The sequence below is a fragment of the Bubalus kerabau genome, chromosome 4, assembly GCF_029407905.1.
Source record: "Bubalus kerabau isolate K-KA32 ecotype Philippines breed swamp buffalo chromosome 4, PCC_UOA_SB_1v2, whole genome shotgun sequence".
NCBI lineage: Eukaryota > Metazoa > Chordata > Mammalia > Artiodactyla > Bovidae > Bubalus > Bubalus kerabau.
Window position 1 is genome coordinate 138939381 of NC_073627.1, and position 11097 is coordinate 138950477.

The 11097-nt window shown below is 35.9% G+C and overlaps 1 protein-coding gene across 1 annotated transcript in view; it reads left to right on the forward strand.

Annotated features, from left to right (window-relative positions):
• Positions 1–5126, forward strand: part of ADAM28 (ADAM metallopeptidase domain 28) — a 68563-nt gene extending 63437 nt beyond the window's left edge. The window contains exons 19-20 of the mRNA XM_055579738.1: positions 3896–4004; positions 4933–5126. Of these exons, the coding sequence (XP_055435713.1) occupies positions 3896–4004; positions 4933–5029 (206 nt within the window). The 3' untranslated portion in view covers positions 5030–5126. The remainder of the gene's footprint in view (positions 1–3895; positions 4005–4932) is intronic.
• Positions 5127–11097: the final 5971 nt, after the last annotated feature.

Consider the following 11097-nt stretch of genomic DNA (forward strand, 5'->3'; position numbering starts at 1 on the left):
ACAAAGGATGAGATGGCTGGATGGCATCACTGACTCAATGGACGTGAGTTTCAGTGAACTCTGGGAGATGGTGATGGACAGGGAGGCCTGGCGTGCTGCAATTCATGGCGTCGCAAAGAGTCGAACATGACTGAGGGACTGAACTGAACTGAACTGAATAGATACTGATGGATGATGTTTGCTATTACTTTATGTTCATGGGTTATGCCTATAATTTTCTCATAGTGTCTGTAAATCTGAGTACAGGATTATGCTAGTCATGTTAAATAAAATGAAGTGTTCTCATTTATTTAAATTCCCTGGAAAAATTTGTATAAAAATGGAAGACTCTCCTTAAACATCTGGTTAGAACTTGTCAGTAAGCCAAGTGGGCCTAGAGTTCTGAACGATATTTTAATTAAAGATCCAATGTCTTTAGTAGTTATAAGATTCTTCAGGTTTTTTATATCTTCTTATACAAGTTTTAGTATATTTTACTAGACATTTTCCTTGTTCACTTGAATTTCAATGTTTTGGTTTAAAATTCCTCATAATACTTACTTGTCTTTTCAATATCTATAGGATTTGTAGCATGTTTTTTTTTTTATCTTTTTTTTTTCTATTATCCTAACAAAATTTTTAAAATTTAATTATTCTTTATGGTTTGTTTTTCTTTTTCAAACTTTTTTTTTTGCTATTTCAAATTCTGCTTTATACAATTCCCTTTCCTTAAGTTTATTTCATCTTAAAATTCTTGAAAGAAATCTTTGCCTCATTACTTTTCAGTTTGTAGCCCATATGGTAACTGATATTTTCATTATCATTTGATTCAAATTATTTTCAATTTTCCATTTGCTTTCTTCTTTGGCCCTTTAAATGTTTAGTTTTATATTTCTTAATGTATATGCATATACAGATTATCTAGCTATTGTTAATGTTATATGCAGCATAATTCCATAGGGATCAGAAAATCTACAGTGTTGAGAATGTGTTGAAATTTATTGACACTTTCTATGACTCAGAATATGCCCATATTGTAGGTGTTCTGTCTGTGCACAAAAAAATATGTATTATGCAGTTATGTGCAGTGTTTTCCATGTTTTTTAATCCATGTTCATTAGTTGTGTGTAATATATTAATCATTACTGATATCTTGTTTGTTTGTTGTACCAATTACAGAGCCACAAGTGTTAAAATCCCCACTATAATTGTGAACTCGGCTATCACTTCTGGTTCTATTCAGTTCAGTTCAGTTCAGTTCAGTCCAGTCACTCAGTTGTGTTCGATTTTTGCGACCCAATGGACTGAAGGCTTCTCTGTTTATCACCAACTCCCAGAGCTTGCTCAAACTCATGTCCATCGAGCTGGTGATGCCATCCAATCATCTCACCCTCTGTCATCTCCTTCTCCTCCTGCCCACAATCTTTCCCAGCCTCAGAATCTTTTCCAATGAGTCAGCTCTTTGCATCAGGTAGCCAAAGTATTGGAGCTTCAGCTTCAGCATCAGTCCTTACAATGAATATTCAGGACTCATTTGCTTTAGGATTGACTGGTTGGATCTCCTTGCAGTCCAAGGGACTCTCAAGAGTCTTCTCTAGCACCACAGTTCAAAAGCATCAATTCTTCAACACTCCACTTTCTTTATGGTTCAACTCTCACATTCATACATGACTACTGAAACAATCATAACTTTGACTAGACAGACCTTTGTCAGTAAAATAATGTCTCTGCTTTTTAGTATGCTGTCTAGGTTTGTCATAGCTTTTCTTCCAAAGAGAAAGCATCTTTTAATTTTATGGCTACAGTCACCATCTGCAGTGATTTTTCAGCCCAAGAAAATTCTGGGTCTATTAATGCGTATATATTTTGAGACCTTGATATCTGCTACAAAAAAGACTTAGAATTGTATGTCTTCCCAGTGAATTAACACTCTTGTCAATATGAAATGCTTGTGTGTATCTCTAGTTTTCTTGCCTTTTAAAGTCTACAGATCATGGAGAAAAATATAGCTGTACCATATTTATTTTGGTCTATATTGTTTTGGTTTAACTTTTTTCTTACTTTTATTTTCATCCTTTCTTAAACCTCATGTTTTACATCTGCCTCTCATTTTAAAAATATGAATATATTTAAATTTTTTAGATTGATAATACTTTTTTAAAAACCTGATCCATTTAAATTAAATAATTACTGATATACTTGGGTGTATTCTTCCTATCTGGTCTCTTCCTTTTTCTCTTCTTTCTTATCTTATGGGCATCATAAGGATTTTAATCACTCCAGTTTTCTTTTTATTAATTTGGAGATTATGCATTTATTTTGTATTCCTTTAGTGGCCATCATAAAAATTTCCACTTTATTACTTTTAATATAGACTTTACTTTTTAGAGCAGCTTTTAACTCCACAGGAAAAACTGAGTAGCAAGTACAAAGGTTTCCCATATATCCTGCCCCACACGTGCACAGTCATCCCCACCACTAACATCCCCCACCAGAGTGCAATGTTTGTTACAGTTAATGAACCTACATGGAGGCATGATTATCACCCAAAGTCTGCAGTTTACATTAAGGTTCAGTCTTGGTTTATTTACTCTTCATTCTTTTGTGCATTTCTGGGCTTTCATCCAGAATCATTTTCCTTTCTGTCTTTCTGGGTTCCTGCTCTCTCACTCTAAACTAATTTTCTCTCACTCCAGAGTAATTTCCCCCTATTCTTTAGCACTTCTGTGTTTTTAGGAAGCTTTTTTTTTTTTTTAGTTCAATTTGCTGTTTTTAGTGAGAGAGCTGGTTCAAATTTCCTAGACCTACGTTTCCAGAAATAGAAAAGGCTGTGTTTTCTGTTCAGACACTGCCATCTTCAACCATAAAGCTGCTTCCTGTTATAATACTCTCCATCCGTCATGCCCCAGCTTTATCCCTAGACCACGACCTTTCAAATTATGGGTGTCTGTGAAGTACTGCTGAGTTCATTAAAAAAGTTCTGAACATATCTATACTCTTTCTAACACAAATACCTTATAATTGTATTTCCTTTGGTTTTTTGAATAGAAATTTTTATGGAGGGTAGAGAGTATTCAGTATTTGAACAATTATTATCTTGCCTAGAATTCTACTTCTGAGGTCTCTACCTTTCTGCATGCATGTGTGTTCACGTTTGTGAGCTTGTCTTGCATTTATGCAAAAAAAAAGTATTCTTATTATTGATTTAGTGATCTCAGTAATAAGAGAGCAGTCAGTAGCCGCTAGCATTGCTCTTCAAACTTGTACCCCTGGGTCTTTGTGGTTTCAGATTATCATGAGAAATTAATATATGAGATAACAAAAGGTTTAAGTTGCATTCATTAACTAGACTGTAGATAAAAATAGAAAACATCTAATAACCCCCCAAATATAATTCTTATATAAAGCAAATGTCAATAGAACACTCACTTATGTCCCATCTATCAGTTATCAATTATCCATCTGTTCTCTTTTTTATGTCTCAGCTTCTTATTTGCTCCTGAGAGGATAGGATTTCAAGACTTCAGGTTATTTTTACTTGCTTTATTCCAAGGTTGAATTTTAAAAAATGTTTCTTTCCTCTTCCGCCATCCCCCTTACTTCATATACTTTCTGATTTTCCAGCCTTTTGTTTTCAATTTATTCCTCCTAAGAATTCTCAGTTATTTTGATGCTTTACCAATCTCATGTAAAATGTTCTGCATAGATATCCTCTTTAGCCCCTTTATGTAAATAACATTATGAGAATCATTATCAAGATACATTTTCATTTTACTGGCTATGAGAGATTTTCCAGGGAACACATGTTCTTTGGAAAAAGGATCGATGACGTTTGTGATAAAGAAATCAGGACCAGTGTGATGTGTATTTGTGAACTGATCATATTTTCTTGAGGCCCTTGTTCTCTTTGTTGCAGACTTTTCCATTGTGGTTGGGGTGCTGCTCCCCGTGGCTGTCATATTTGTGATGGTTGCTATAGTAATCCGATGCCGAAGCTCCAGAGAAAAGCAGAAGTTAGTCCAGAGGTAGGCCCTGCTTTGGGGACAGCTAATTCACTCTAAATGTAAGGACCCAAATTATCAAATTTCATTTCATTTTAGTTTGCTTCAAATACTCAGAAATAAGTACAGATACATTTTTCTTAGAGCAGATGCTTGGTATTCTGTTTATTGGGGCCTGCTTTTTTTCTTCTGTTCATCACTGTTTATAATTCATAAGAAGAAGAACTCTCATTATTAAAGATTTTAACACTCATTATACAAATATAGTCCTTAAAATGTATTGATGACAGCTTTATGGCAAGTACCTTGCTTAGCCCTTTTGCATATATTATATCATTTAATCTTCATAAGAACATTTAATTTTCACAAGGAAATAAGATTTAAATATTAGTATTTCCACTTTATAGATGAAAAGGTATTATAAATTTATCCTCACAATAATCCTGCAAAGTTAGGGACTTCACATTTTTACTGATGTGGAAACAGAAGCTCAGGGAGGTAAGCAAGCATGTTTAAAGTCTTACAACCTAAGTAATGAAATCTAGATTTGCATCTACATCAGTCAGTCTTTCAAACATAATCTTGACACTACAGTATCTTTCCAGCATTTTCAAAAGACTGACTTATTCACTAGAATGGGCTTCTGATAAATATCGAATGAATAAAATGAATCTTTATTTATTTAAAAGACATAATTTAGATAAAAGTTGGATTCAAGACCATCATTATTAGATATCATGGTTCGGTAGAGAATCAAAAAGAAAATCAGTGGTGATGATTATGAATTACAGAAAAGGGAAACCCAGAGGATGTCCTAGGGAGCAGATGAAAAGTCCATCAGTTAGCAAGAAGGACACAAAAGGGCAAAGGAAACGAACAGACTTCTCTCAAATCTCCCTCTTGTGGTAAAGACACTGCTAAGTCACTGTAAATGCTATGCTTTTACGTACAGGCCACTGTCTACCACTGATGCCGGCGTACACAATCAGAAGAGGAAACCACAGAAGGCAAAGGCTGTTCAACCCCAAGAGGTGAACCATCGTCTGTAGTGTGTTTTCTGTGGACCCCAGCTTATGATCCTCTCTCTCTCTTTAGTTGTCATTTCTACTCAGCAATGTTTTACAAATCTATCTCACTAGTATGCAATACTAGTATGTAGCAAGGACTGCAAGCTTGTAACTACACATTCAGAAAGTTCACCTTTGCCTTTTGTTAAATGCAAAAGACTCTCTAAAATGTAGAGGCTGTTTTGCTGTGGTTTACAAAAGGCAACAAGAATAAAGAAAAAAAAGAAAGGTAGATGCCAGCTTCCTCTCCCTCCCTTTGTCTCTCTCTGTGTGATTCTAGGTCGATTCCTTATTCCTTTTGCAATATCCTGATAATGACAATAATATGTATACTTATGGGCTTCCCGGGTGGTACTAGTGGTAAAGAATCTGCCTGCCAACGCAGGAGACACCAGACAAGGTTTCGATCCCTGGGTCAGGAAGATCCCCTGCAAGAGGGCATGGCAACCCACTCCAGTATTCTTGCCTGGAGAATCCCATGGACAGAAGACCCTGGCAGGCAACAGTTCAAAGAGTTGGACATGACTTAGCGACTATAACAGCAACAACATGTACGCTTGTATGACAATACATGCAATATGTATAATCTTTAATGCCCTAGTTGTGTCCTGCAACTTTAGAAATTTAGATAGCAATTGATTAATGATAATGACATTGATAATAATGTTTTTGATGGAAACATAACCATCTCTGATAGCTTTGTACCCAGCAGAGTGCAGAGACTGGGTCACTATGATTGTCCCTCCAGTTTCTTGGTGCCATCTTAGTTCTGAGCTCACATTATCAGAAAAGGTGCTTATTTGGAAGCTGAAATTAGGAAACTTATTATTTCATTTTTTAAAATTTATATATTTTTATCAAATGAAAGATTCTTTAAATTCTATAGTGCTTTACAATTTTCAAAGTTTAATATAACTATTTTATGGACATATGATGAACATAGCTTTCTATGTCTGTTGGCATTGAGTTTATTTCTGAACTGTATGTACACACCTAAATGAAAGCAGTAAACATATGTGCATGCATGCTGAGTCACTTTTGTCATGTCTGACTCTTTGTGACTTCATGGACCATAGCCTGTTGGGCTCCTCTGTCCATGGGATTCTCCAGGCAAGAATACTGGAAGGGGTTGCCATGCCCTCTTCCAGGGGATCTTCCCAACTGAGGGACTGAACCTGCATCTCTTGCATCTCCTTCATTGGCAGGCAGGTTCTTTACCCTTAGCACCGCCTGAGAAGACTCGGGAAGCCTGTATGTAAATACTCAGGTTTAGATTATTCCTAGTTTTCTATATCTGAAAATGATTTCGTGAAAGTCACTCAGTTGTGACCGACTCTTTGTGACTCCATGGACTATACAGTCTATGGAATTCTCCAGGCCAGAACACTGGAGTGGGTACCCTTTCCCTTCCCCAGGTGACCTTTCCAACCCAGGGATCAAGCCAAGGTCTCCCACATTGCAGGTGGATTCTTTACCAGCTGAGCCACATAAAGCCTTTCTTTTAAGCACACCTATTTTCAAGGCCCCATTTTTTAATTAATTTTTTTTTACCTTCTTGCTAGCTACCTACAAATCCAAGTTTTCCTCCACCACTTATTTCTACATCTGTATCATCCTCTTTTCTTGTAAGTATCAGATGGTCACTGGCAATGTTTGAAAGAACTCTGTGCCCAATGTGAATGATGTCTTCCAAACTCTGGGTTCCATTTTAGGATACTCTACGATAACTTGAGAGATTGTAGCCCAAAGGAATATTGGAGAAAGCAAGGCCTCCTCACTATCTATAAATTAGTATGGCTATTATTTTTGACTGTTAAAAATAGTTCTGTTATATAATTGTTAAAAAGGGATATATGGTTCTGCTGTAGAAGATGAATTGTCTCCTTCAAAGAATAGTCTCTAGATGCATAGTTTGGAGGACATTAAACTGTCTTATAAATTAGATTTTACTTCCTTATTCTAGATAGAATAAGGCCTCTACTACTCACAGTTTTCTAGAAGAGGAAGTGTATGAAAAAGAGTCCATAAAGGGAAATCCAGAATAAAAGCCAAAATCCATGAAGAGGTAGAGTCATTCACTCAACTGGATCCTGAGAATCTTGCCTTCTGCTTGGTACTCTATTGTGAGTAAATGAGAAAGAACTAAAATTTAAGGTCATTTTTTCAATGATTTTTACATTTTTTCTGGGAAAGCAAGTCATATACATATGGAGCACCTGTGCTGTGTGTGCTTAGCTGCTCAGTCATGTCTGACTCTTTGTGACCCTCTGTCCATGGGGATTCTCCAGGCAAGAATACTGAGCTGGGTTACCATGCCCTCCTCCAGGGTATCTTCCTGACTCAGAGACTGAACCCAGGTCTCCCACATTTCAGGTGGATTCTTTACTGTCTGAGCCACTAGGGAAGCCCATGGAATGCCTCATATGTGATGGGTGCCAAAGTAGATGATACTACAGAGAAAAGTATGGTGAAGGGATAAGGAACAGGGTACAAATGGTACAGTAAGAGGAAAATCCACTGACTAAGTGGGGAATCTGTACTGGACCCTGAGAGTCAGGTAGAAATTAAGTGGCCGAGACTTCCCTAGTGGTCTAGTGGTTGGGACTTTACCTTCCAATGTGGGGATATAGGTTCAGTCCCTGATTGGGGTCCTAGGATCCCACATGCTTCGTGACCAAAGAACCAAAACATAAAAAAAAAAAAAAAAAAAAAAGAAGCAATATTGTAACAAATTCAGTAGTCTCTAAAAATGGTCCACATCAAAAAAAATCTTTTAAAAAAGTAAGTGACAAGGAGGTAAGGAACGACTGAAATAAGGAAATGAGTACAGTAAAGGCAAGAATTGAATAATATTTTTAATGCTGACCATTATTTTTGTTTCTATTACAGCATAGAAACATAAAAGGACTTTCATCTACTGTTTTCTTTTTTTTTATACTTAAAATTTTTTATTGAGATATTATTGACATGTAACATTGTATTAGTTTTAGGTATACAACATAATGGCTTGATATGTGTATATATTGCTAAATGATCACTACAGTAAATCTAATTAGCATCCATCATAATATATAGTTACAGTAGAAATGCATGTGATGAGAACTTTCAAGATGTACTGTCTTAGCAACTTCCAAATATACAACACAGTATTGTTCACTATAGTAACCACGCTGCACATTTTATCTCCAGAACTTACTGTTTTCAAGGATAATCCAGTGTCTAAACCTAAGATTAGTGATATATAGTCAAACTGTTACAATCTTGTAGCACTCCTAGAATCAAGGACACAAATTCTAACCATGTCTTCCAAGAAGATGTTCACTGAGGACAGTATCTCTATAACTGTGCAATAGGCTTTAGTATCTGCTTGCCCTCTAGTTTGGACAATAACCAAGAGAAAGAAGATGTAAGGGTCTTTACTAGAAAGTGATGACCCCAATATTCTTTGTTTTCTCAGAAATATTACCCAGGGATAGTGAGATGGAGAAAATTTCCCACAGAAAAACACTCAGCATGATATCACTGTTCTTCTGATCCCCACCTTCTTTCCTATAAGTACCCATATGGATAGTTGGATCCCAGTGTGATGTTTTTCTCTTTTTCTTTCTCTACCCTCCTGTGTTTCCACTCCTTCATTGTGAAGTATCACGGAATCTATAGAAAAGGATGTGTGACTACAAAGAATTCATTTTAACTTCTTAATAGTTAAAGATTATAGAATATCTACATTTTTAGGAAAAACTCATTATTTAAGAGTTTTGTCTTTCCTTAGGACTCCAATCCAAAAATCTGAAGTAACACCTAAACAACTGTTGCCGGGTAAATGATCAACTTGGAAGACCAGACAATCTGGATGGAAGAGAAATGTACTTACTTCCTTACTATTATTTGCCATCAATATCCAGCAAGGCTACTATTTCTTGATTCCACTCTAATGACACAAAATTTCAAGAGAGACATATTCTTGATAATCTTTGAATGAATTAAAATTTTCTGTTCTCCATACTTATAGGAAAGATGATGATTCTAAAGAATGAGCTATGAAGCTGATTTTCTAATTAGGTGAATTTCCTAATCTTTCTCACACCCCATTTTTTACCATGATGCTGGCTAATATTTGTTAAAGGACTTGTGCACATTTATTTTCTCACTTGCTAGGAATTAATTCACCGTCTAATGAAGATAAAAAATAAGAAATCACAAGAAATTAGGAGAAAATTGCACATTCATCATTATATAACTAGCAACATCTTAACTGTTTGAACCATGAAACTGTCACCTTAGCTACAAAAAAAAATTATATAAACCTTCTCTGGTTTATATAATATCTTTTTCCTACATTATCTTCTGCAGTCCTTATTAGCTGTGTAATTGGAAGTTCACTACAATTGATTAAGCTTTATTAACTAATTTTTATAGAAATTTGTATAATTCAGTTACTGGCAAGCATAAAGTGAACAGTACTAAGTAGAAAAGTTTTAATTAAATAAATTACTAGCATAAACCAGAAATTACTAACATAAACCAGAGGTTGTAAATTGGTGACTTGCAGGGTGTTTTTGGACTGCAGATTTATTTTATTTGGCCTGAGTGATTTTGGCCAAAAAAGTATTTTCAAATGTTTTGAATGTATTGCCAATATTTAAAAATTGGGAAATCTTGCATAAACATCCAGATACCAGCATTTTAAAAGTAATCAAATGGTTTGTCAACACTGCAATCACATTGCCAACAGTAACCATCGGCTTAGTTGACTAGTGATGGAACAGAGTTGGTAGATTGCCTACTAAAACTTTCTTCCCTTTCAGAACTCAATTTTTTTTTTCAGTTTTTCATATTAAAAAAAATCTCTGTAATAACCTATATGGGAAAAGGATCTGAAAAGAAATAGATATATGTTGTTGTTCAGTCACTCAGTCATGTCCAACTCTTTGCGACATAATGGACTGTAGCACGCCAGGTTTCCCTGTCTTTTACCATCTTCCAGAGCTTGCTCAAACTCATGTCAATTGAGTCATTGATGCTATCCAACCATCTCATCTTCTGTAGATTCATGAGTGTGTATAATTAAATCATTTATACTGTATACCTAAAATTAACACAACATTGTAATCATCAACTATATTCCAATATAAAAATTTTTAAAAATTAATGGTAATCCTAACTCCATCTCCTGAATAAATTTCTGTCACACTACATCCATCACAATAATCTCATTTCCTTACCAGTGGTTGATTGATTTGGAGGTGTGGGTACCATTACTGCAGATAGAGGGGGTAGAGTTTCAGGTGCATCCACAGTTGGAGGGCAGAGATTGCATGTCCCATTGCTATCTGGTTCCCTTGGCCACAAACATCTCCTGCAGCCAGGAGGCCAGCATTGTATAGACTGCCTCCCCTGATGCTACCTGGTTCTCAGGAGCTGTGGGCTCAAATGGAGGGATCCAGGATGGCAGACACTGCATCTGCTCTTTCCCTGGTCTCGCCTCCTCTGTCTTCTAGTCCACCCACCTTTTAGAAGGACAGCTATGTGGAATGCTCTGCTGCCCATGCGTGTTGGACAAAGACACCTTTGAGTTATGGATGTTTTACTGTTTGTAGATTGAAGGAAAGAGACAAAGGGAACATCTCACATTGTCATGATGCTGACATCACCCTTGAAAAGCATTTATTAAGGAGTTTTACATGCAGAGTTTCCTAAAACAAAAAATGTGTTTTTCTTAGTGGTCTAATTCCATTTAGTCATTTACTCTTTTTTTATTATTGTCTTCTTATCCTTCTTTTTGAGGTAACTGCATTGAAGTAGGCTTTGGACCGAGGAATATTAAAAAAAAAAAAACAACACAGCACCATTTTTGCTGATGGGACAAGTCTAGAGATATGTTAGGGAATTTCTAAGAAAGGTATCCTGGTTCTTTTTGGATATGATAGACTGAATAAGATGGAGCAGAAAGATGAAAAGAATACAACCTGGTCTTTTAATGCTGTCATAAATTGGTAGATTAATAACTGCTTGAGTCATTGTGTACTTTCTTGGGACTTCTGTTTATG